Here is a 27,234-nt window from a genome sequence, read left to right as displayed (position 1 = left end):
AAGACACTGAGGAACCACACACAGAAACGACAGCATAAGTTTCCAAAGTAAATCTTATTTCCCAAGTAGAAAAGCTATCCTACAAACCTCGGGGTACCTTCAATAAATGTGGTATAGCAGGTAGAGCCACTCCTTGGAATGCCTGCATCCTGTACCAGAGTACCTTATTCGAGCCCTGATCCAGTTTCCTGCTAATGCATAGAGAGAGGCCGCAGACAAGGACCAAAATGCTTGGGGCCCTGCCACCCACCCGGGAGACCCGAAGGGAGTTCAGGCTCCTGACTTTGAACTAGCTCTTGTGGAAATTTCATCAGTGATCCAGTGGATAGAAGGTCTCTATCTCTACATCTAGCTATCTCTTAATCTCTCTCTCTTCTTCACCTTTCTCCCCACAATGTCCACATCACCCTGCTTTTCAAGTACATGAAATTAAATACTAAAATAAGAATGTATTTAAAAGACAGGAGGAAAAAGACTTAACAATGAGTGGCCGCCCCTCTTTCCATTCAGCTCCCTGCTTGTGGCCCAGAAATGCAGCAGAGGATGGCCTAAAGCCTTGGGACCCTGCACCCACGTGGGAGACCGAGAGCTCCTGGCTCCTGGCTTCAGATAAGCTGAGTTTCAGCTGTTGTGGCCACTTGAGGAGTGACCAGAGGACAAAAGATCTTTCTCTGTCTTTCTTTCTCTCTGTAAATCTGCCTTTCCAATAGACATGATTCTTTAAAAAAAAAATCTAGATTCTAGGAGATGGCACCATGGTAAAGTAAGCTAAGCTTCCACCTGAGGTGCTGACATCCCATATGGACACCACTTCAAGTCCTGTTTGAGTCCTGCCTGCTCCACTTCCAGTCCATCTCCCTGCTTATGTCCTGGGAAAGCAGCACAGGAAGACCCAAGTCCTTGGAACCCTGTACACATTTGGGAGACCCAGAAGAAGCCCCTGACTTCAGGTCAGATCAGCTCTAGCTATTCTGTTCATTTAGGGAGTGAATCAATGGATGAAAGATCTCTGTCTCTCCTTCCCTCTGTAACTCCACCTAATAAAAATCAATCCTGGGCCCAACACGATAACCTGGTGGCTTGGGTCCTCGCCTTGCATGTGCCAGGATCCCATATGGGCACCGGTTCTAATCCTATTGGCCCTGCTTCCCATCCAGTTCCTCACTTGTGACTTGGGAAGTCAATCGAGGATGGTCCAAAGTCTGTGTTCCTGTACCAGCATAGGAGACCCAGATGACCCGATCAGCTCAGCTCCAGCCATTGTGGCCGCTTGGGGAATGAATCAACAGATGGAGGATCTTCCTGTCTCTCGTCCTCTCTGTATATCACACTATGCAGTAAAAAATAACTAAATCTTCAAAAATAAATAAATAAATCTTTTAAAAAAAAATCTAAGCTCTAGCACCTACCTAATCAATTAGAACTAAGGCAGTCAATTTCTGTATCAGTTTATAAGATGAAGATAAACGCAACCTATTAGTTGCTTTTTTGTTGTTTTATTTATCTGAAGGACAGTTAGGGATGGAGTCAGCAAGAGGGGAAGTTCTTCCAACCACTGGCTGACTCCCCAAATGGCTACAATGCAGGGGCTGAACCAGGCTGAAACCAGGAACTCCTTCCACATCTTCCATGAGGGTGCAGAGGCCCAGGCACTTGAGTCATCTGTGGCTATCCCAGCCAGATGTTCTTTTCTGAAGATTCATTTTTATTAGAAAGACAAATTCACAAAGAGAAGGAGAGACAGAAAAATCCTCCATCCATGAATTCACTCCCCAAGTGACCTCAATGACTGTAACTGAGCCATGGCTTCCAAATCCAAGACCAGGAGTCAGGAGCTTCTTCTAGGTCTGCCCATGTGGATACAGGGTCTCAAGGCTTTGGGCCATAGTCTATGCTTTCCCAGGCCACAAGCAGAGAGCTAGATGGAAAGCAGAGCAGCTGGGACACAAATCGGTGCCCATATGGGACTCTGGTGGTTGCAAGGCGAGGACTTAGCCATTGAGCCATCGTGCCAGTTCCCCACCAGGCACATTAGCAGGGAGGAAATGGCACAGCCAGGATTTTAACCAGCATCCATATGGCACACTTAACCTCTACATCACAGTGCCAGTCCATATTAGTAGCTATTTTTTTTCTAAAGAATTATTTCTTTTTATTGGAAAGGCAGATTTACAGAGAAGGAAAAACGAAGAGAAACATCTTCTGTCCACTGGTTCACTCCCCAAGTATCCACAACAGCCAGAGCTGAGCCGATCCGAAGCCAGGAGGCAGGGGCCTCTTTCTGGTCTCCCACATGGGTGCAGGGTCCCAAGGTTTTTTAGGTTATCCTCTACCGCTTTCCCAGGCCGCAAGTAGGGAGCAGGAAGAGAAGTGGACCAACTAGGACAGAAACCAGTGCCTACATGGGATCCCAGTGCATGCAAGGCCAGGATTTAAGCACTAGGCTATCGTACCAGACCCTAGCTGCTATTTTAACAACCAGAACAATATAACATTTTATAAGTAGATGGTACTTAATATCAGAATTTTTATAACCAAACTCATTTAACATTATTTCCACCCAATGAGACAGATCTTGTTGTTTGAATGCCAAAGTGTAACAAAGATTGAGCTTTAGGGCTGGTGCTGTGGCATGCAAGCTAAGCCACCATCTGCCACACTGGCATTCCATATAGTTACTATTCATGTTCTGGCTTTTCCACTCTCCATCCAGCTCCCTGCTAATGTACCAGGGAAAGTAGTGGAAGATGGTCCAAGTGATTGGGCCCCTATCACTCATGTAAGAGACCCAGATGAAGCTACTGGTTCCTGGAGCCCCAGTGGCCCCTTAGCAAGCTCATCAGCAATGAAAGAGCGCTCTCCCTTCCCGTAACTCATTTTGTTTTGTTTTCAAGATTTATTTAGTTTTTATTTGAAAATCAAAGAGAGAACAGACAAAGAGAAAGAGGGAGAGATGTTCCTCTACTGGTTCACTCCATAAACGGCTGCCATGGTCTGAGGCCAGGTGCTCTATCTGGTCTCCCACGCAGATGCAGGCACCTAAAGACTTGGGGCATCATCTATTGCTTTCCCAGATACAGTAGCAGGGAATGAGATCATTAGCAGAGCAGCCAGGACTCAAACTGGAACCTATATGAGATTCCATTGCCACAGTCCAAGGCTTACCGTACTACGCTATGGTACCAGCCACAAACCCTGCCTTTCAAATAAATAAACCTCAAAAACACTAAGAAACAATATAAACAATTAATCTTCACAGTATATCCTATATACTTTAAATGCATGTTAAAAAAAAAAATACAACTTACCCTTATGCAGCTGAAGCAACAAAGCTTAGAACAATGAGGACACAGGCGTGCATCTCGTAATTTCTCCATACAAATGAAACATCGGAAAACCTCAGCAATGCTCTGAAAATAAAGGACACAAACTCTACCAACTTAGGTTACTAAACAAAGATTAAGAAGCAACCCTATCAGGACCTGGAGTAAAGGTCCTGGATATACCAGAACAAGTCCAGGAAAATGCACCTCTTTTTTTCTAAGTTTCACGACAAGTGTACTCTAAGGAAAAGATATGAAATACAAACACAGACTTAATGCTGAAATAATTAGAAATAGTAATTATAAAAGAATTCAACTACAACCCAAATATGAATTAAACTATGACAGTTAACTATAACAGTCTCTAGAAATATTTACTGACTTAATGTTATGATGTGTGGTTAGACAAAAAAAAAGGCACAAACTAACTTTTTACTTTTTCTGAAATTTCCCTCAAACAGGATACACTACTTTTACAATTCAGAGGGGAAAAAACATTTTCAACCAGTATTCATCCTAATGCCAAATGGCAATGCACCCTCACCCAGAGAGAAACAAATTTAAAATCCAAGAATCTGAACTTCTGTCCCAACGCTATGGCCAATGGCATTACTCATCTGAGATTCTGCTCTACTGAAAATGTTGGTGGCCAACTCTACGACTTCACAGGGAGAAAAATGTTCAACAGAAGGAATGGTGCTATCTGTAAGCCTCAACGGAGTCCATCGAAGACAATTATAAAAAGAAAATACAGTGATGAACAGCTATTGTATAGGCTTTACATTAACACTTAGTTGTACTCCATTCCAGAATTAAGCCTTATTTTTTTTTTTAAACATTAACAATTTTTCAGCTTAAGAATTGGGGAGACAGCTGAGTCTAATCGTGACTCTGCAGGATAGAAGCAACGAGATGCGAGACCAGAAGACCATTAGGCTTATGAGTTTTAAGTTGACTGCTCATTCACTCGGGTAACCCTTACAAAAAAAAGGGGGGGGGGGGAGTGCGGGAGCGGTGTTAGGTTTTGAAAGGCTCAAAACTTGACGATTACACAAGTACACCTAACAATCTTTTTATTTAGTTCCTAGCCTGCAGATAAATCTCAAAGATCTAAAAATCACAGCTTACAAGAATCCGACGTAGAGACTTTGTTTTGAAAACTAGTTACATGGGAAAGCACAGGTGCATCCTCATGCAACCCAGGGAATGAAGCCCTGCAGAAACACGCGGCTCAGAGGGAACGAGGACTCTAAGGAGGGCTGTGCGGATCCCAGGCGCCCGCAGGTGGAGGCAGGGCACGCCCATTTGCTGAAACTGCAGTTCTGCCCTGCACAGGCTGTAGTCTGCAAATACCCAGTGGACGTGAGCGCGGGTGCCAAGACATCCCTGCAAACGGAAAGATACGCAACACCTGACTGCGGAACAGTGCGAATTCCCTGCACCCAAGAGATGCAGGTTGAGCACCGCGTCCTTCGCTGGGCCAATCCGTCTGCACAGAGGCGGAAGGAGGACGAGGGAGGGCAGGGCGACCCGAAAGAAAAACACTCCTCGCTCGGCGGGGAGAGATGAGCCACCACCCTCCACAGCCCCCTCACCTCCACGCTCTGTTCATCCATTGCCTCCGGCTCTCGACCGGGCCCTCGGAGACCCGCGGAGTCCGTGGTCTGACCTACGGGGCGCCGGCCGGGGGTCGCCAGTTCAAATGGCCGAGAAGAAGCCCGCAGCCCGAGTCAGAGGGCCCCGCCAGCCGCCCCACCTGCGCGTCCCATCGCTTCAGGGTCGGTGCGGGCTACCCCCCTTTCGCCATTTTGATCTGCGAGTCCGCCGCGGGGCGCCGAGGGAGGGCAAGCAGTGTCCGCAGCTTCTCCCTCCCGGCTCAGCGGTCCGCCGGCGACCGCGAGGAGCCGGGGCCCACGTGACGCGAGCGCGCGCGTGTGAAACAGCCGCCTGAGGCCGGCGGCGCCGGTGTGAGGCCGGGCAGGCGCTGGAGACGGCTCTCAAACGCCAACGGTAACCAGGGCGGCGGGAGGCGCGGCGCGCATGCGCGGGGAGCGCGGCCGGCGCAGGTTCCCGCGGTGCGGGGAGCGCCCACGAGACTTGGCTGCGGCGAGAGCGCGAGCTTCCCGGGCGGCGGGGAACCCGGCGCTGCGCTCCGCCCTGCTCCGCTTAAACTTTGCCCGCCAAAAAGGTGGAACCGGCTGGCGTGTTCCTGCACAACACGCCGGCTTAGGAGCCACGCTCCTCGGGATCTAGGCTGGGAGGCCCCGGGAAATCGCGTTTTGAACCACGGTTCGCGGCCATTCTGCAGCAGGTGTTCCTCAGTGGCACGCATTTTCAGCAGCCCTGGTTGCAGAGGAAGTGTGGTTCATGGTACGTTCTTTGGGAAGAAGCCCAGGCTCTGAGGTCTTTGGGACTTCCGCTCATCCCTCTGGAGCCAAGGAAGCTGGGGAGCTGGGTTTGTCCCTCCTACAGGGAAGTGTTTCCCACTTGCTCCACAGAGCAAAGATGTCAGACCCCTCTCCCCCCACCCCCCGCACCTCACCCTTCCTTTTCTGCGCTGTCGTCGTGGGGCTATCACAGAGGCATTAACTCTATTAAGGTTCCCTATAATTGGGATCAGTTTCCAAAGAAAAAAACTTGTAGACTGCAGTAACTGACGGTGTGAGAGACAAAAGCTGTTCATCAAATTCTTGGCTGCAGTTCCGATGTGTGGCAAGCAACTATTAGACTTAAAACCATCCTAGATTCTGCATGTAGAAAATTAATATAGAAAAACATTTAACATCAGGCATTTGAAACAGGAAGTTTTTTTTTTAAACTATGAGCCGTATTTAAAATATAATTTAAGAAGCTAAATCTAGAGCTGAAAATACTTGTAACAATTGTTTGTGGGAGAGAGGCTTTGTGGAGCAGCGGATTGGAATGCCTGGATCTCTGCAACCAGCTTCCAGCTGGTGCACATCCTGGAAGGCAATAGAGGACAGCTGAAATTGGGATAGCTGTCAACCCCACGCGGGGTGGCCACGTGGTTCCAGGGTGGCCCAGCCTTGGCTGTTGCATTCAGGCTGTGAATCACAAGAAGGAAGACCTTACCCACTTTGTTTCTCTACTTTTCAAATAAAACTTGGAAGAAAAAAATTAAAACATTAAATAAGACCATAAGTATGATCTGGAAATCACCTGGAAATGACAGTTCCACAACTCTCTAATTTAAAACGGCATCAGTTATACTTTAAAACAGTTAACAGTTAATTTTATGTTTAGTTTATATTACTCCAATTAAAAAAATCATTTTGGGGATCCCAGCGCGGTAACCTAGTGGCTAAAGTCCTGGCCTTGAACACGCCAGGATCCCATATGGGTGCCAGCTCTAATCCACGCTTTCATCCAGCTCCCTGCTTGTGGCCTGGGAAAGCAGTCGAGGATGGCCCAAAGCCTTGGGACCCTGCATCCGTGTGGGAGACCTAAAGAAGCTCCTGGCTCCTGGCTTGGGATCGGCTCAACTCTGGTCATCGTGGTCACTTGGGGAGTGAATCATCAAACGGAAGATCTTCTCACTGTCTCTCCCCCTCTCTGTTTCAGACTTTCCAACAAAAATAGATAAATCTTTTTAAAAAATAACTTGTGACGACCACAGAAAAGGACTTGTGAACCAAAGAAGTAGAGAGGAAAGGAACATCATTATGTTCATACAATTATATCCACAAACTATTTTGAATCTGTTTAAAAAAAAATAATTTCAAAATTCACAAAAATATGGAGCTGACACTGGCATAGCAGGTAAAGCTTCCACCTATGGTTCTGGCATGCCTTATAGGCACTTGTTTAAAAACTGGTTGCTCCAATTCTCATCCGGCTCCCTGCTTTGCACCTGAAAAAGCAGAAGATTGGGCCTTGTGCAATAGCCTAGTGGCTAAATCCTCACCTTGCACATGCAGGGATCTTATACGGCACTGGTGGTCCCACTTCCCATCCAGCTCCCTGCTTGTTTCCTGGGAAAGTCAAGGACAGCCCAAAGCTTTGGGACCCTTCAGCCATGTAGGGACCCAGAAGAGTCTCCTGGCTTCAGATCAGCTCAGCTGTAGCCATTACAACTATTTGGGGAATGAACCAGCAGATGGAAGATCTTTCTGTTTCTCCTCTCTATAAAATCTGTCTTTATAATAAAAATAAAGTAAATCTTAAAAAAAAAAAAAAAAAAGGCAGTGGAAGATGACCCAAGTGCTTGAACCACTGCACCCTCAGAGACAGGAAAAACCAGAGGATGCAAGATCTTTCTCTCCTCTCCATATCTGCCTCTCCAATGAAAATAAATGCTGAGCTGATCAGAAGCTAAGAACTTCTTCCAGGTATCCCACACGATGGAAGGTCCCAGGGCTTTGAGCCATCCTCCACACTTCCCCAGGTGCAAAACAGGGAGCTGAATCAGAAGTGGAGCAGCTGAAACACAAACTAGTACTCATATAGGATGCCAGAGCCACCTCCTTCCCAGCCCTAGAACCAAAAACGTTTGGGTTTGTTTTTTTTTTTTAAGATTTATTTATTTTTATTGGAAAGGCAGATGTACAGAGGGGAGGAGAGACAGAGAGCAAGATCTTCTGTCTAGTGATTCACTCCCCAAGAGACCACAATGACCGGTGCTGCACCAATCCGAAGCCAGGAGCCAGGAACTTCTTTCTGGGTCTCCCACATGGGTGAAGGGTTCCAAGGCTTTGGGCCATTTTGGACTGCTTTCACAGGCAACAAGCAGGGAGCTGGATGGAAAGTGGAGCTGCCAGGATTAGAACTGGCGCCCATACGGAATCCCAGTGAATTCAAGGTGAGGACCTTAACCACTGTGCTATCGCACCGGGCCCTAGAACAAAAAATATTTAAGAGGCTATATTAAGAAGTCATTTAGAAGACAGCTGTGAGGGAAATACAAGGAAAAAAAACAGTATAATTTTTTCTTTTTTGACTAAAAGCAGAACTCTGAATGCTAATAACATTTGTTCAAATCAGCATCATCTTCCAGAGCTATGCCATGAAGGGAACTTCACTAATAACTCAGGTCAGCTTTGTACCACAATGGGTCAACCCACAACTTGTAACACCCAGGATCCCCTATCAGAGCTGTGCTTCTGCTGCAGCTTCCTGCCATTGGGAAGGCAATGGAAGATGGTAACTGGGCTCCTGCCACCATGTGGGAAATCTAGATAGTTTCTGCCCTGGCTGACATGGCTGTTGCAATTATTCCGAGAATTAACCAGCAGATGTAAGAGCTCCCTACCTCGGTCTAATCCTCTACCCCTAACCTCTCCCAGCTCTGCTTTTCAAATATACAAATCTTTTTCTAGAAAAACAAATAACAGCGGCCTGACACGGTGGCCTAGTAGCTAAAGTCCTTGCCTTGAATGCACCGGGATCTCATAAGGGTGCCAGTTCATATCCTGGCTATTCCACTTCCCATCTAGCTCCCTGCTTTTGACCTGGGAAAGCAGTCGAGGACAGCCCAAACCCTTGGGACCCTGCAACCACATTGTGAGACCTTGAGGAAGCTCCTGGTTCCTGGATTCAGATTGGCTCAGCCCCGGTTGTTGCAGCCACTTGGAGAGTAAATCAACGGACGGAAAATCTTCCCGTCTCTCCTCTCTGTATATCTGACTTTGCAATAAAAATAAATAAATCTTTAAAAAAATAAGTATAATTCCAAAATTAAATCCTAACTACAGGACTGTAATACCTTTTACCCTTCTCACCTTCAGTATAAGTTCAGCATTTCCCAGAACATATAATAACAACTTATAGGCAACTTGATCTATTATATAAATTAATCAAGATTTACCTTCCTATTCACCTAATATTAGTCAAACATGTATGTGTATTGCTGTTCATTTTTATCAGGATTTGTCCCCTATGTTAGGCAGTTACCTACTTCATTGCCAATAGTTATTAAAAATTAAAAGGGAGACAAATATATACACACATAAAAACTGACAAGGAGCAGAAAAGTGCTCTTCTGGCTGCATTTGTAGCCTTTCATAGAGAAAGAATAATTATATTAATGTAGGCTAAAGGAGAACAAATGTATTACTGCAATACAAGAGGGACAGTCTAAAATAGCGTTTAAAGCTAGCTCATACTGCTGAGTATTAGCAGAACAATGAAAAATAAGCACAAGAAAGGCCATCACAGAAAAGCCAGTTTATTACTTTAGGGTTTGTGGGAGAGCACGAGTCACATTTTGGCATTCATAGCAAAAATGTGACCACATATGCAGTCCACATTTTCAATATGAAATGATAATACCAGTGTATGCTAGCAGGGACTTTGAAATAATCATGGAAATGTGTATTATGAAAAAACTGTGCATGGATGTCAACTTTTATATCAAAATTAATTTAACTCTTAATTCCATTTCCCATGGATACTTTGAGATATATATGTCTAACACAAACATCTTCTCGATCCTTTAATTTCTATTGCATGCTCATTCACATTTTGAATAGCTGAAATGTACGTAAACTTTTCTTTTTATGATAGGTCAGGACATTATACTGAATATGCAAAAAGAAAACAGATGCAAAATAGTGTTGAGTGGCACCCTTCCCTGAAATTATAAGACTATGTATTTGTGTGTATGTATCTAAAATCCTTTATTCACATTCCATCTTTTGAGCTGTACTTCATTCATATACCTGTCCCTCTTATTTTATCTTGTTTGAAAACCATCATTAACCAAACACTTAAGCCAACCCTCCTTTTTCACCAGGCTTGACCTCTGGAAGCCAAGTGTTAACAAGATATTTTCCTAAATTTCTTTGCACTGAATCTCTTTTCCATTTAAGTTCACTGTAGCCATTCCGTGTTTTCATGAGTCCAGCATGCGAGACTTGAATTGCTCTGCTGCAGCTTTCTCCTCTTCAGTTAGTGGTGACAGCTATAAAACAAATGACAAGACCCTTAAGGCTTCATAATACCAGTAAATATTCCATAAGCTTATACTATTTTATGTCAAAAATTTAAAAAGGTAAGGGGGAAAAATGCATATTTGACTACCCATATCTAAGGGGCAATAATGTCTGAGCTTCCAAAGAACTTGCACTTAAATTGAACAAGATCAAGAGATCAAACTACTCACGGACTTTAATTGGACTAACGAAAAAAAAAAAAGTATCCTAAAAGTATGTTTGAAGATACATGTAAACAAAAAATGGTCTTGAAATTTGCTCAAAGACTTGGCAAGCTGGGCTAAATTTTAAATAAAATGCTTTTGGTGCAAACAGAAACATTTTAAGATACATAAAATTTATCATCATTATACAGAAAGTTCAGAAGACAGATTTCAAGGCTGACTTACTCCACGGCATTAAGGACAGAAGGAACTCAGTTTTGTGCATCTTACCACTCTGTTTATCCCCAAGAATGACTTTACCCTCAAACAAACAAGACGGCTCTAACAATGCGAGGTATACATCTACACAAAATGTTCAGAAAGAAAAAAAAAATGCAGCTTTCTCTTCCCAAGGTTCTCTCCAATCCAGTTCTTTGCGAACGTCCTGGGAAAAAGGCAGAGGATTGTTCAAGTCTTCGGGCCCCTACAAGCACATGGGAGACCTAGAAGAAGCTGTTGGCTTCAGATTGGCTCAGCTCCAGCTGTTGCAGCCATTTATGGAATGAACCAGCAGATGGGAATACTTTCTCTCTCTTTCTCTGAATCTCTCCTCTCTGTAGATCTTCCTTTCAAATAAAATAAATCTTGAAACAAAAACAATAAAAAGCACTGCAGTAGGCAGGAAAGGTACGTGGATGCTAAGAAAACAGCCACCCAACTGTACCAACCAAAAGCAGGAAAAAGTAAAAGCAAAAAGAAAGGAAACTAAGGCAGTTATAAGGGACTTCACACAACACCAACAGACAGGCAGAAACAAAGGCTTATATGGGGAAATAACAGGAGGTACAACCCAAAAAGCACTCTAGCAACAAATCTGCCTAACTATATAGGTCATCTCTAGAGAGACTGCCAAATCTGGAGCACGCCACACCTACAGAATCAGGAGCTCCTGGGCAGTGCTGTCCAATAAAACTTTCCATGATGCTGGAAATAATCTATAGCTGCACTTATCCAAGCAGTAGATGCTAACTCAATTTTCAATTGTGTTACATTAAATTTAGATATTCTTGTTTTCCATGACACAGTTTTACAAGCATAGGAGTACATCTCTCTCCTTTCTCCCTTATTCCCGCCCCCACCACCAGCATTTGTCCCCGAGTTATCATGATAAGATAGTCCCTCAGTACAAGTTTCAAGCTTAATTTTGCAAATACTTAAATGTATCATTAAGGTAGAAAACTTGGGATCCTAATGTAAAGGTCTATTTATAAAGGAACTGTGTAGTACCTTTACTTTCCAGTTTCTAATATCTGAGGTCGAAAACAACTGCAGGAACCGGCATTGTGCTAAAGTGAGCTAGGTTGCTGATTGGTAAGATTTGATATGGGGAACATGTATTAGAATGCCAGTTCAAGTCCAAGTTACTCTACTTTCAACCCAGCATTCTGCTAACGTGCTGGGACAACAGTAGAAGATGGCCTCAGTGCTTTGGCACGTGCCACCCATGTCAGATATACCGAGAGGAGGAGAGACAGAGAGGAAGATCTTCCATCCGATGATTCCCTCCCCAGGTGGCCGCAACAGCTGGTGCTGAGCCAATCCGAAGCTAGGAGCCTCTTCTGGGCCTCCCACGCGGGTGCAGGGTCCCAGAGCTTTGTGCCGTCCTGGACTGCTTTCCCAGGCCACAGGCAGGGAGCTGGATGGGAAGTGGAGCAACTGACACACGAACGGGTGCCTACATGGGATCCTGGCGCTTACAAAACAACTTTTGCAACCAGGCTTTCACACCAGGCCCAGGAAGATCTCTCTCTTTTTCTGTTTCTCACTCACTCTCTCTGTAATTCGGCCTTTCAAATAAATAAATCATAAAAAAAGAAAATCTCATTTCTATCAATCATTCAAACTTAGTGTTGTGTTTCCAAATATCATTTACTGTAGATTTACCTTTCAAAGTAGCACATTTAAAACTAGACAAATCCAGATTTTCACCTGAAAGCATTACCTCCAGGTCTGTTTGCTTTTGTAGTTGTTGTATCGCGATCATAGTCTTATTCACTGCAGTACAAATGCGGTTTTTGGTCTCTTTCTGCTCAGCGGCAAGTGGTTTAAGGCGTGCAAACAAAGCTTGATATCGAGACTTGATCACTGACATTTCCTTTAAGAGTGTTACTGGATTTTTCTATAACAGATAAAAGTTAATATATATGAAATCATGGCAAGGAAAACTTAAGAAGCTTTTTTTAAAAGTAAAATACATACAACATATTGCTCACTTAGTTGGACTCTACTGAATACTTAATTATGAAACTGTGTGACAGAGGACAAGAGATGACAAAAAAGAAAATAAGATCTCGATTCTATTGTCAAGGATCCTGGCTTCAGATCGGCATAGCATCGGCTGTTGTGCTTTCTTAGGGAGTAAATCATCAGATGGAAGATCTTCCTCTGTCTCTTCTCTTTATATCTGACTTTCCAATAAAAATAAATAAATCTAAACAAAAAAAAAAGAATGGAACTCAGAGTAAAATGGTCAGAGATCAAATACATAGAGGAAGAAAATGTGGCAAGAACTCCTTCATCATCTCTCAAAACTAGGACAAATGTTAGTAAATCAAGTGAAAGGATAAAACAAAAGCCAGAAAGCTTTAAAGGGCTAAGACAGAATAGTGGATCAGTTACCCAAAATACATAGTGTTATTACATTAGCTATTATCTAATAACATCCACATATAAAAGATTTGGATTGATCCCATTGATATGTATTAATGAGCCTGCCTACAGTTCTAAAATGAGGATAATGCAGCCTAAAAAATTACATGTATGTAGTACCTAGGTAGCAGTATAACCACACACACTGCAAGGTGGCGACTATATACCAATGTTCAATTAATTTTTACTACTTCGATGACCACTCTCCCAAGCAGCCTAGAGGCTACCTGGATGGTTCTTATTTTCACATTGCTTAACACATATGTGTTTGTTAGGACTAACACAGTGCAAATTTACAGCAACTAAAATGATTGTTTTATTTGTAAACATAGCACAAAAAAGGAGAGACAGATTTTAAAACTTATACTCAAAACCCCTTTTTCCTCAGATACATGAAGGAAACAATGTGGAAATTATAGTCTTACCCACTTTCCTGCAGCCGTTGACCATCTTTACCCTAATTAACTGTGTAAAGATTGCCAAAAATATAATAAAAAATGGAAAAAGTTAAAAAGAAAACTTATATTTTGGGGCCAGTGCTGTGTGAAGCTGATGAAGCCCCCACCTGCAGTGCCAGCATCCCATATGGGCACAGGCTTGAGTCCTGGTAGCTCTACTTCAAACCCAGCTCCCTGCTGATGGCCTGGGAATGCAGCAAGGGAGCCCTAATTCCTTGGACCCCTGAAAGCATGTGAGAGACCTGGAAGAAGCTCTGGCTCTTGGCTTAGGCTCATCTCAACTCAGCTCCAGCTGCTATGGTCATCTGGGGAGTGAACCAGTGGATGAAGCATCTCTCTCTCTCTCTGTCTCTCCTTTTCTCTCTGTGGCTCCATCTTTCAATACAAATAATACATCTTTTTTGTAAAAATCACACACAGGACTATACTATTGTAATAATATGAGGAAAATCAGTCAGGCGGTGGAAATATGGGGAGGGGGAAATCCCAAACCCTATGGAATTGTACCATATAATTCAAAATAAAACACACACGCGCACACACACACACACACAAATAAATAACTATTAAACAAACAAAAACAGATAACAAGACCAAAAGGGAACTAAAGCAGTTCAAAATATATTCATATACTCACCCTGAAATTTCCTGAATAAACAGCAAAAAACTGAAATTTTATTGACTTTCCCCCAATTTTCTCTAAAATTTGACTACATCAATTCATACATTTACCCAATTGAAACCATTTAGTTATATGCAATTATTTGAAAAACTGAACTATGATATTTCCACTCTGCTGTCAGCAAAGAGAAATATTAATGATTTAATTGGTAAATTAATATTAACAGATGGTGCCTGCAGATTATTTCCTGTTATCCTACTATCCATGTACATTCTAGCTATGCTGTTACATGTATAAACACAATTAATAATTCTAATCAACTTAAATTTAGACTAATTACATAATTCTACATAAAATCGCTGTTTACATCACATAATTCAAATGTTTAATAGTATAAATCATTTTGCTCAGAGAATATCATGACTGTTAGAAATTCTCCCCTACAACCTGCTGAAGAGCCACTGGTCTATAGGTGGATACAATCTGTGCTGGAATTCCAGAGGCTTCCACAGGGAGCTATGCCTCTGAACTCAATGATTCTTTTTTATAAAGGTTAAAGGGGAAAAAAGTAGCCATACTTTTCACAATCTCTCTAATAAATAGCACCTAAGCTTCCAATACAACATTGTGAGATGCAATTCATTAATACTTACTATTATAATTTCTATGATTGTTATCATTTGCTATTAGAAATACTACCAGAAAACATTTCTGTCGGCTTCCAGTCAAAGAGGCTTTATTTTGTGCATTACCTCGCCCGCTGACTCAGGATGATTAGCCTTGATTTCATATTCCAGCCTGTACTGAATGTAATCCAAGTCGGAGTCAGCTTTCTGGAACTGAAGAGCACAGATCATCATTTTGCAAACCAAACACAAGACACTTGATTCCTCTTTTTCTCTTAACATTTTTCAGGATGTTAATAACGTGATACAGGCTTGTTTTGATCATGTAGAAATAAAAAGGTATAGGGACTGACACTGGAAAAGCTCACCACCCACATGGGAGACCTGGTTGAAGCTCCTGGCTTCCAGCTTCAGCCTGGCCCAGCCCTGGCCATTGCAGGCACTGGAGGAGTGTACAAGGCAGATGAAAGTTTTCCCTCTCTATTTCTCACCCTCTCTCTAACCCAGATAATGTCTAACCTCTGACAAGAGGCCTTCCCCACATTAGATGACTCTTTCAAGTACTGGCCCTAACATTTTCCCAATGTGCCATTGTGTATTTAATCAGATACATGAAGCAATGTATGAATCCAGGCTTCACAGATAAGTTTCTTATTATCTTTAACCTCTAGTACTAGTCCTGACCCAATAACACATCATGAAATAAGACATAAGGTAGTATCAATTCACTAGATTTACTAATCTTTTCTAACCTCTCCCCTACTCTTTCTCCAGTACTTGAGACAGAGAAGTCCTCGTTCCTATGGTGGCCACTCCAAGAAACATACTGTAGCATAGCAAGTAAAGCTACCACTTGCGACACTGCCACCCAGTATCTTGATATGAGGGACTGTCACTGTGGCATTCCAGATAAAGCCGCTACCTGAAGTGCTGACATACCATCCCATATGGGCACAGGTTCAAATCTGGCTACTCCATTACTGATCCAGTTCACTAATGATGCATCTGGGAAGGCAGCAGAGTTCAAGTCCTTAGTTCCTAGCCCCCATGTGAGACCTGGAAGAAGCTCCTGGTTCCTGGCTTTGGCCTGGCACAGCTCAGTTACAGCCATCTGAGGAGTGAACTAGTAGATGAAAATTTTCCCATTCTCTCCCTATAAACATTACCTTTCAAATAAATAATCTTGAGATATACCATCTGCTTGCATAAACATGTATCTATGTGTGTACTACACACACACACACAGAGTACTTTAATCTACAGTTATGCAAACATGAGAAGATGCATTTGTAAAGCTACAATTCTCACACAGACTCACAAAGTTGTTTCACACTCATTAAAAACATTTATGCTTTCCTATGAAATTTTCTTTTTGTCTTGATTTAACAATATTACAGAGAGAGGGGGAGAAAGAAGGAGCAAGTCTTCCATCCACTTGTTCACTTCCCAAATGATCACAACAGACAGGACCAGATCACACTGAAGACAGAGGCTTCATCTGTGTCTCCCACCTGGGTGCAGGACAGGGGTCAAAGCACTTGGGTCATTATCTCACGTTTCCCAGGCCATTGACAGAAAACTAGATAGGAAATGGAACAGGTAAGACATGAACCTGTGTCCATATGGGATGCCAGTATCACAAGCAGAGCCTTAACCTTCTGTGCCACAAGGTCAACCACTAATACCATGTTCTACAAATTGATGGGCTTTAAAATTCTTATTTGTAAATTATTTTCAATCAAGAGAATTACAGAGTCTAGATAGGAAAATAATACTTAAAGGAATACTACCAATTTATTCTCTCACAGACACAAGGTACTCAAATACACTAACCTCTCAACCTTTCTCTGGCTCTAACAGTTCAAGAGTATATGATAAGAAAGGGCAGTTAGATGCCAAAGAAGAGAAAAGCAGCTACCCTGAGGCCAGGATATGACACAAATTTAATAATATAAAATGTACAAATGTACCCCTGAAACCTCATGGAAATGGAAACAAAAGACAATGTCCATTTTTCTTGAAAATTCTAAAGCTCCTTCACATATATAAACTCTGAGATATATATTTTATATTTCATTAGATTTAATTTTGTTTAGAACTATATTCATTTAAAAATCAGAAGTATACAGGTAGAGAAATTGAGAGGAAGCAGCAAATTTTCGATCTACTGGTTCACGCCTAGCATGGCTTCCACGGCCAGGGCTGGGCCAACTTGAAGCCAGAAGCCTAGCAAATTCTACAAAGAACTCCCACATGAGGGCAGGAGCCATCTTCCACAGCTTTGCCAACCACATTGGCAGGGCACTGGATACAAAGTCAAGCAGCAGAGACTCTAACTGGTACCCATAAGGAATGCTGGGAACTGCAGGCAGTGCCTTAGTCCACTCTGCCACATTGCTTGTACCTGCTCCATTTTTTTTAAATTAATTTATTTATTTGAAGATTTCTTTATTTTTATTGGAAAGGCAGAGATGCAGAGAGGAGAGACAGAGAGGAAACTCTTCCATCCACTGGTTCACTCCCCAAGTGGCTGCAACAGCCAGAGCTGAGCTGATCCAAAGCCAGGAGCCAGGAGATTCTTCTGGGTCTTCCACGTGGGTGCAGGGTCCCAAGGCTTTGGGCCATCCTCTACTACTTTCCCAGGCCACAAACCAGGAGCTGGATGGGAAGCGGGGAGGCCAGAATCAGAACCGGTGCCCATATGGGATCCTGGTCAATTCAAGCGAGGACGTTAGCCGCTATGCTATTGCATCGGGTCATACGACTGCTCCATCTTTTATCAAACTCCACACAAATATACATGGCAAGCCCAAAGATGTAACTTCCTGACACTCAAATGAGAGTGTAGACTGTAGCTCCCGACTCCTGATTTTGACCTAGTCCAGCATATAGAAAGTCTGCGGCTCCTCTCTTTCTCTGCTGTTCTGTCAAATAAATAAATCTTAAAATAATAATAATAATAATCCCAGTGCAATAGCATAGTGGCTAAATCCTCTCCTTAAATGACCCAGAATCCCACTTGGCATGAGTTTGTGTTCCAGCTGCACCACTTCCCATCCAGCTTCCTGCTTGTGGCCTGGGAAAGCAGTTGAGAACGGCCCAAGGCCTTGGGAACCTGCACCCATGTGGGAGACCCAGAAGAAGCTCCTGGCTTCGGATCAGCTCCTCTCCAATGAGCTCCAATGACGACTTGGGGAGTGAACCAATGGACGGAAGACTTCTTCTGTCAAGTGCAGAAAGAAAAGCTGAGTTTGCAAATGTATTTAATGAAATAATAAAGGAAAATTTCCCTAATCTAGAGAAAGAATTGGGAAACAAGATCCTGGAGGGGCACAGAATTTCCAACAGGCTTGACCAAAAGCTATCTTCACCACAACACATGATCATCAAGCTCTCGTCAACTAAACATAAGGAAAAGATCCTTAAATGTGCACGTGAAAAAAATCAACTGACATATAAAGGAATTCCAATTAAACTCACAGGGGATCTCTCACAGGAAACTCTACAGGGAAGAAGAGAATGGAGTGACATATTCCAGATTCTAAAAGAAAAACATTGTCAGCCTAGGATAACATATCCAGCGAAGCTTTCCTTTGTCTTTGAAAATGAAATAAAATTCTTCCACAGTAAAGTAAAATTAAAAGAATTTGCCTTTTCCAAACCTGCCCTACAAATGATACTTCAAGATGTTCTCTTGACAGAGAGGAATAGCACCTACCAAAACCAAAGGCAAACGGGAAAAACTTCCCAGTAAAATGACAACAGAAGACTAAACCAATGAACAACCCATTCCTAAAATGACAGGACCAAAGTACCAATCATACATATTAAACTCTGATTGTAACTGGATTAAAAACAAAACCCGTCTATTGTCTAAAAGAGACACACTTCACCAACAAAAATCAGCGAAAACTATATCACATGGGTTTTGTTGTTTTCTGTTGGTTTCATCACTTCAAAACACTTTCTTCTGATTAAATCATTTAATGACTTATAGATCATACAGTAGCATCATTTTCTTCAAGAAGGTTCTTGATTTTCATTTCTTCAGCTACACATTAGTCATTTAGTAGCATGTTATTTAACTTCATAGTGTTCCCTGTTTAATTTTGTTTTGAGGCTTTTCATTTAAGGGGATGTATAGTAGCTGTGTAATGGAGACTGTCATATCTAGTAACATGTCATTTACCTTCATGGCACTTTAAATTTCTATTTTTCTTTCTATTGATTTTGTATTATGACTTTTCATTTAAGGGGATGTACAGTATCCAGATGTGAAGATACAATGTAGTATGCATTTCTACTTCCAGACAAAAATGGACTTATAATGAAACTGTTCACTATATCTTGACAATAGGATGCTGGACTCTCAGCCATTGTCCATGCCCGCAATGATGGACATATGACTATGTAAGAAGAACTATATGTTAGTAATGACATAGAGGAACTAGGCGGGGGGAGGGAATTGGGGAGAGGAATAAGGGAAACGCCAGGAGCCTATGGAACTGTATCATAAAATGATAATAATAATAGTAATAAAATGTTTTTAAAAATTAAAAAACAAATTTCTTCTGTCTCTCCATCTCTCTGTAAATCTGACTTTCCAATACAAATAAATAAATCTTTTAAAAAAAAAGTCAAAGTACTAACAAACAGAAGGAAGTACTTTTAAAAATTCATAAAAGCGTGGGCTGGCACAATGGCTAAATCCTCACCTGGCAAACAGTGGGATCCCATATGGGTGCCAGTTCATGTCCCTGCTGCTCCTCTTCCCATCTGTAGGAGGACATTATGACCCTAGAAGGTCAGCAAGCACAGGATTATAGTTGATTGGTTAATATTTGCATGAGAACAACTTTATGGCTACCTTTTGTATACCTGATCGGATATCATTTGTATAAGAACAGTTGAATGGACAGTATGTGTGTGAGAACACTTGGTGGAATATACAAGACAAAAGGAGTTCCAAACAACAACATAGAAACTGTTACTGGGTTTTGTTGATGAGCTCAATGCTTCCTCCCTTATCCCACATAACCCGCAATGTATACAGTCTGAGGCCACTAATAAACTTCGGCTTTGACCATCAGTCTGTGCACCAAATCCATCGCTGGGGGACAGCAACACCCATCCAGCTTCCTGCAAGTGGCCTGCGAAAACAGCAGAGGAATAGTGGAGGATGGCCAAAGCCGTGGGACCCTGCACCCACATGGAAGACCCAGAAGAAGCTCTTGGTTTCTGCTTTGGATTGGCTCAGCTTCAGTCACTGTGGCCACTTGGTTGAGCACAGATAAAAAGGTCTTTCTCTCTGTCTGTCCTTCTATTTGTAAGTTTATCTTTCTAAAATAATAAAATGAAATAAATCTTTCTGTAAAGTATATACAGGGGTCACCACTGTGACATAATAGATTGAATGGCAACCTGCTGTGCCAACATACTTATGGGCACCATTAGGTTCACATTATTCCAATTGTATTCCCCTTTATTCCACTGCTAATGTACCTGTGAAAACAGAGATTCCAGGCTCCCCAACATCGGTTTGGCCCCATACTGGCTACTATGAGGGAAAGAAATAGGGGATGGAAGACTTCTCTCTACATTTCAAATGAATAAATCCTTATTTTTGTGGGTTTTTAAAAAATATTTTTTTAATGTGTGCTATTTTTAAAAAAGGTTTTATTTTTATTGGAAAGTCAGACATAAAAAGAGGAAGATCTTCTGTCTGATGGCTCACTCCCTAAGCCGCCGCAAAAACTGGAGCTGAGCTGATCCGAAGCCAGGAGCCAGGAACTTCCTGCAGGTTTCACACATGGTGCAGGGTCCCAAAGCCTTGGGCCATCCTGACTGCTTTCCCAGGCAACAGGAAGGGAGCTGGATGGGAACTGTAGTAGCTGGACATGAACCAGCGCCTATATGGAATCCCAGTACATGCAAGGTTAGGATTTAGCCACTAGGTTATCATGCCAGACCCATACATCTTTGTTTTTCTTTAAGATTTATTGATTTTTATTGCAAAGTTAGATATACAGAGAGGAGGAAGAGAGAAGAAAATCTTCCATCTGGTGGTTCACTCCCCAAGTGGATGCAATGGACAGGGCTAAGCAGATCCAAAGCCAGGAGATTCTTCTGGGTCTCCCACGCAGATGCAGGGTCTCAAGGTCTTGGGTCATCCTTCATTGCTTTCCCAGGCCACAAGCAGGGAGCTGCCTGGGAAGTGGAGTGGTTAGGATACGAACCGGCGCCCATATGGGAGAGGACTTTATCCACTAGGCTACCACACCTGGCCCTAAAATATATTTTTGGGGCTGGTGTAATGGCATAGCAAGTGAATACTCTGCCTGGGATGCCGGCATCTCATAGAGTACCAGTTCTAGGCCCAGCTATTCCAGTTCTGATCCAGCTTCCTGTTAAAGGCCTGGGATGGCAGTGGAGGATAGCCTAAGTCCTTGAGACCTGTGGAAAACAGCCCCTGGACCCCAACTTTACTGGGCCAGCTATGGCAACTGAGGTCATTGGTGAGTGAATCAGCAGGTGGAAGCTATCTCTTGGTTCTGTCTCTTCTATCAGTAAAATCTGCCTTTAAAATAAAAATAAGTAAATGAACCTTTTTATATACAGGTATGTTTCTTTCAGTACACAAATACTTTTAATCCATGTCTAGTTTTTTCATAGTATGTTTATCATGAACTTTTTGAAGATCACTTCCATACATGGATTTTTTTGGGCACCAAAAATGCTAATCTTTTAATTTCATATCCTTATCAAGTTTTGAAGTATTTTCATGCAACATGAATGAATCTAGGCAAGAACCCAATAACGGAAGGCTGTGAACTGCATAGATCAATTTGCAGATAATTCTAAGGAGAAAAACTAGAGATCAGTTATTGCGAAGCAGTTTGGGAAGAGGATGCCTGAAAACAAACCCAAAGCAACAACTGCAGGTAATGTTCTTCATCCTAATTATTGTGCTACATACATGACTATACACATCTAACAAAACACATCCAATTATATACTTAATGTTAGAGTATCTCCGTAAAATTCATTGAAGAAAAAACCAAGTGACAGACTCACACTTTATTATCTGTGCCAATAACAAAAAATGTACTTTATATCAAGTATTTGTAAGTTTCAGATTCAAGTGTTTTCTACACAATTTACAATATTAACACCAATTAAGACTTGGAAAAGGGTCTGGCATGGTACCCTAGAGGCGAAAGTCCTGGCCTTGCACACGCCAGCATCCCACATGGGCGCCAGTTCGTGTCCCACTGCCCTGCTGCTCATCCAGCTCCCTGCTTTTGGCCTGGGAAAGCAGTCAAGGACGGCCCAAAGCCTTGGGACTCTGCACCCGTGTGGGAGACCTGCAGGAGATTTGTGGCTCCTGGCTTCAGACTGGCTATTGTGGTCACTTGGGGAGTGAATCTTCCTCCCTGTAGATCTGACTTTCCTGTAAAAATACAGAAATATCTTCAAAAAAAGACTTGGGGCAAGTTATCACAGCAAATAAAGAGATTATTTTCATCACTTATAAATTCATGAGAAAACCAAAGATTGATCAAAACACATCCAATTCTGTTACAGAAAAATGCATTACTAAACAAGCCATAACAACTTGAAATATAAAAAGCATTTTCTCAATGTTTGATATTGTAACATGGTATTTTTAGATAGCTTAAAAGTTTTTCTTAAAAAGTATGACTTTCTTAAAAGACACTGTGTGAGAAAAGTATAGGGTGATTTTCAGCAACAAAGACTTCTGATGAATTATTCACAAATACTGAAAGAAGAAGAAAAGCAAGCATCGCAGTGCAGGTGTGCATGCTGCTCTCAGATGCTTTGACAATACTATTGCACTGCTAGCTGTCAAGTACAGTAGTGCAATAAAGTCAGAGCATTTGTTAGCAGCAGGAAGCAGGGGAAAGTCTTCTTTTATCAGTTGAAGCTTCAGAGAAAAAAAAAAAATCAGAGGCTTCTATTTTGGGTAGAAGACACTCAAAACCTAAAAACATTTAGGACAAAATATTTAGGGGGGGAAACAGGATATGACTTGAATAACAGAGATTTTTCTGATGAGTATAATCAATATACAAACAGAAACAGACTCGTAGACATGGTTGTATTAACAATACCTTAGGATGAATATTAACGGAAGAAGCTCTAATTACTTCTAAGACAAAGTTTTTTAAAAAGATATTCCTGTTCTCTGCTGTGATGTATTCTTGATGAACTCCTTTTCCAAAGTGATTGATTAAATGCCATATAAGTCGCTTAAATAAAAGCATCAAAGATAACAAATGGAAAGTAAAACTCTCAGTTTCTTAACCTCTATATACCTAACTTATCACTCCAGAATTATAAACACAATACCAAAAATCTAGAAGTTTCATAGGGGCCTGTGCTGTGGGACAGCACCTGAAGCTGACGCTACAAAGCTGGCATGCTACATCAGCCCCAATTCAAGTCCAAGCTACTCCATTTCCAAATGCCTCCCTGCTATTACACCAGGGAAAGCAGTGGAGGGTGGCCCAGGTGCTTGACACCAGCACACATGGAAGAACAAGAAGCTCGTGGCTCCTGCTGCAGTCATTTGGGAAGGGAACCACTAGATGAAAGCTCGCTCTCTGTCTCTTCCTCTCGCTCTCTGTTTCAGGATATGGTAAACAGGAAAACATCAGCCCAACTTAACTGAGTACTTTGGAAAGAAATTTTAAATTTTCAGGTAACACCTAAAATGTCTTAAAAAAAAAAAAAAAAAGTAAACGTTGCATTTACTTGATTACTCCCCAAGTAGCCGCAAAATGGCTGGAACTGCTGTGATCCAAAGCCAGGAGCCACCTACTGGTCTCCCATGCTTGTGCAGGGTCCCAAGTCCTTGGACTATCCTCCACTGCTTTTCCAGGCCACAAGCAGGGAGTTGGATGTGAAGTGGAGCAGTCAGGATTCGAATTGGCACCTATATGGGATTTCCCATAAAAGCAAGAAAAGGATTTAGCCACTAGGCCATCACGCTGGGTCCTCAATATAACTTTTTAATTCAGGACCTTATTCAAATAAGGATTTGCCACCAAACCAGTATTCAATATTTAACAGGTAAATAGAGAATGCATATGGAAAATCTCTCTCTCTCCCCTCTCTGTAAATCTGACTTTCCATTAACAAAATAAATAAATCTTAGAAGTTCAGGCCCGATGCAATAGCATAGTGGTTAAAGTCCTCGCCTTGCACGTGCCAAGATTCCATATGAGCACCAGTTCTAATCCTGGCAGCTCCACTTCCCATCCAGCTCCCTACTTGTGGCTTGGGAAGCAGTCCCAAGGCCCAAAGCCTTCCAAAGCAGTCTGCAAAGCCTTGGGATCCTGCACCCGCGTGGGAGACACGAAAGAGCCCCGACTCTTGGCTTTGGACTGGCTCAGTTCCAGCCGTTGTGCTCACTTGGGGAATGAACCATTGGACGGAGGATCTTCCTCTCTGTCTCTCCTCCTCTGTGTATATCTGCCTTTCCAGTAAAAATAAATAAATCTTGGGGCCCGGCACTGTGGCCTAGCGGCTAAAGTCCTCGCCTTGAATGCACCAGGATCCCATATGGGCACTGGTTCTAATCCCAGCAGCTCCACTTCCCATCCAGCTCCCTGCTTGTGGCCTGGGAAAGCAGTCCAGGATGGCCCATAAGCCTGGAATCCTGTACCTGTGTGGGAGACCTGGAAGAAGTTCCTGGTTCCTGGCTTCGGATCAGTGCAACACTGGCCGTTGCGACCACTTAGGGAGTGAATCATCAGATAGAAGATCTTCCTCTGTCTCTCCTCCTCTCTGACTTTGCAATAAAAATAAATCTTTAAAAAAAAAACAATAATAAAGATCTGAGAAACATGTTAAATGACTACAAAAAAAACTAACAACTTGAAAGAAAAGAAGGCTACTACTAACTTTCAAGTAATATAAAAGAATAAAAGAATAAAATCTTTTTTCCCTCTTCATAAAGAATTTTTAAATGATTTCTTCTTTTTTTGTTGTTATTTTTTTTAAAGATTTATTTTTCATTGAAAACTCAGATATACAGAGAGGAAGAGGGACGGGGGGAATATCTTCCATCCAATGATTCACTCCCCAAGTGACTGCAATGGCCGGTGATGCGCCGATCTGAAGTCAGGAGCCAGGAACCTCCTCCAGGTCTCTCACATGGGTGCAGGGTCCCAAAGCTTTGGGCCGTCCTCGACTGCTTTCCCAGGCCACAAGCAGGAAGCTGGATGGGAAGTGGAGCTGCTGGGATTAGAACCGGCGCCCATGTGGGATCCTGGCGCGCTCAAGGTGAGGGCTTTAGCTACTAGGCCATCGTGCCAGGTCCAAGAATTTTTAAATGATTAAAACAACTTAAAAACTTGAAAGCCTGGTTTCATAAGTGTCTGAAGTCTGTTTTTTTCTGAAATGTTTACTTGTGTTTGCCTATAAACAGAATTTGTTCAGTTTAAGCAAGTCTTGTAAGAATATTGACCAGAAAGTTTAAAACTAAGTAGCCAATTTGAGGGGGCAGGAATCTGTTAACAGCTGCATTAGCATCTCTAAGTTTCTAACATTCAAGCAGAAACATCTCTGTCTGGAAGGAGTAACTCAGAATGGGAGCAGCAAATTTACGGCCACTGATAGAATCAGATTTTAATATTTAATACCACTTTTTGGCTTGTTTTAAAAAAATAGCAATTAAGACACCAAACTTTTAAGTTTATATTCATTAATTTGGCAAGATAACGCCAATTCTCTGCTGCATATTTCTCCCCAGCACCTGCCTTCATTCCCAAACCCCTCCACAAAGAAAATATCAACAGAATGTTAAGAGCAATTTGAAAGCGTTCTAATCAACTTTGTATAAGAGGCACTTCCGCTTATTAAAACCTCACAGGAAAAGACGACGGATCAAGGCATCACAAGTTATTTCCATGGCAAAGTTACAGAAACTTAAAAAGTGGCTTGGAGGCAGTATCACAAGCATTAGGAATCTTTAAGCCCTAATCAGGGGCTTGGAGGGAGAAGAAAGAAATCTACTTTTGTTTAAGTTTGTGATTTTTTTTTTTTCTTCAACAAACAGCAAAGCCAGGCGATCAATGATGGGTGCTCTTTCCAAATCCCATGTTCTTAAAGCCAGCCCGATCTGAAACAACTGCTAACATAAGGAGGAACAGGGCTGAACAAGGGAGTGATGATGAAAAAAGCGCGGGCGATCAAGCGGGTAGCCCAGGGCCCAGAGAGACAAGAAAGAGGATGCTAAGGGGAAAAAAGCTGGGTCCCAAAAGAGACCCTGGGGTGACGCCCTCCTGCAGACCTCCTTGGTACTCCACATCCACAGTCAGTGAGCGTGGTAACCCGGGAGGGGGTGACTTTCTCCCCCCCAACCCGCAACCAACGGCTCTAGGGTCTTCCTTGGGTGTGACCAAGTTGTGCCCTCCACGCAGTCCAGCACCCCTTCTCAGACTTTCTCATCCCGCCCTAAAATAAAAACCGCTGTCTCCCTGCCCCCCCTGACTGCTCCCCACCCCACTCACCACCCAGCGCCCTTTCTGCGAGTGTAAACGACCCCTTCCCTCTCCTCCTTGGGGGCCTTTGGGGACCAGGACAACCACTTCTTTTTCGTGGAAACACGGATCACGCTGCCCGCACACGGGGCAGCTCCCTTGAAGGACAGAAAAGTAAGGACAAGGAACAAGCCCTTCCAGCATCTCCCGCCATTTCCTCCCGCGTTCCCCGGATGTAGCCCCCCTCTGCTTCCCCCCACCCCACGGCGGTTGGGAGACCAGGCGACCAGGCGGTGGCGGCTCCCTTCGGTGCAGCAGGAGGAGGGAACTCGAGCCTGGTCCCGCTTCCGCTACCCAGAGTTTCCGGCTACTCCACCTCGCGTCCCACCTTCGAGGTCCCGGGTGGAGGAAAAGAAAAAAAAACGGATTTCCCCGGAGAACTCCCTCCCGTGCACTCACCATCAGTTCCAGCTTATCGACCTCCGCCTCCATGTTGAATAGTTGACATTCCTCAGACGGCGGCGGCGCTTCAGCAGCAAACCCTCCTAGCACTGAGGGTCTCGATTGGACAGCTGTCACTCAACATCTCGCACTCATTGGCTCCTCCGTCTTCCCGGCGCCCGCCCATTGGCGACGGAGTAACGCCCCCTCGGCATGAAACGCATTTTCCTGTTGGGCAAAACGACACAAAACGCCGCGGGAGGATTGGCCGCCGTGCACTTTTTTTTTTTTTTGCCATTGGCTGCCCGCCCCTCCGATCTTGATTTTTCCGTTTTACCGTCGTGGCTCGGCTGAGGTGAGCCCAGGGCTGCTGCCCTCGGAGGGAGAGCCGAGCAGTTACACCGGAGCTTCCTCCGTCACACCTTCCTTTCCGCTCGGCCTTCCCCTCGCCCGCC

The 27,234-nt window shown here is 43.1% G+C and overlaps 2 protein-coding genes across 12 annotated transcripts in view; both read right to left on the bottom strand.

Annotated features, from left to right (window-relative positions):
* The window catches only part of TRIM37 (tripartite motif containing 37), a 79,803-nt gene extending 64,741 nt beyond the window's left edge, over positions 1-15,062 (bottom strand). For 8 of the 11 annotated variants that reach the window (XM_041000306.1, XM_041000313.1, XM_041000307.1 and 5 more), the window contains exons 1-2: positions 4,919-5,320; positions 3,309-3,410 (exon numbers count right to left, since the gene is read on the bottom strand). In XM_041000306.1, coding sequence (XP_040856240.1) covers positions 3,309-3,410; positions 4,919-4,939 — 123 coding nt within the window. In that variant the 5' untranslated portion in view covers positions 4,940-5,320. Of the gene's footprint in view, positions 1-3,308; positions 3,411-4,918; positions 5,321-15,055 lie in introns of those variants that run through there. The other 3 variants (XM_041000309.1, XM_041000310.1, XM_041000314.1) reach the window with 2 other exon arrangements.
* SKA2 (spindle and kinetochore associated complex subunit 2) lies at positions 9,492-26,951 on the bottom strand. The gene is made up of 4 exons (XM_041000317.1): positions 26,798-26,951; positions 14,958-15,044; positions 12,419-12,595; positions 9,492-10,242 (listed from the first exon to the last, which is right to left on the bottom strand). The coding sequence occupies exons 1-4, from the start codon at positions 26,828-26,830 to the stop codon at positions 10,174-10,176; spliced, it is 366 nt and encodes a 121-aa protein (XP_040856251.1). The 5' UTR covers positions 26,831-26,951; the 3' UTR covers positions 9,492-10,173.
* Positions 26,952-27,234: the final 283 nt, after the last annotated feature.

Source organism: Ochotona curzoniae, unplaced genomic scaffold (assembly GCF_017591425.1).
Source record: "Ochotona curzoniae isolate NIBS_2020 unplaced genomic scaffold, NIBS_Ocur_1.0 scaffold_2453, whole genome shotgun sequence".
In the NCBI taxonomy this organism is placed as follows: Eukaryota; Metazoa; Chordata; class Mammalia; order Lagomorpha; family Ochotonidae; genus Ochotona; species Ochotona curzoniae.
Note: the sequence above shows the minus strand (reverse complement) of the source record. Positions and strands in the feature narration are given on the sequence as shown.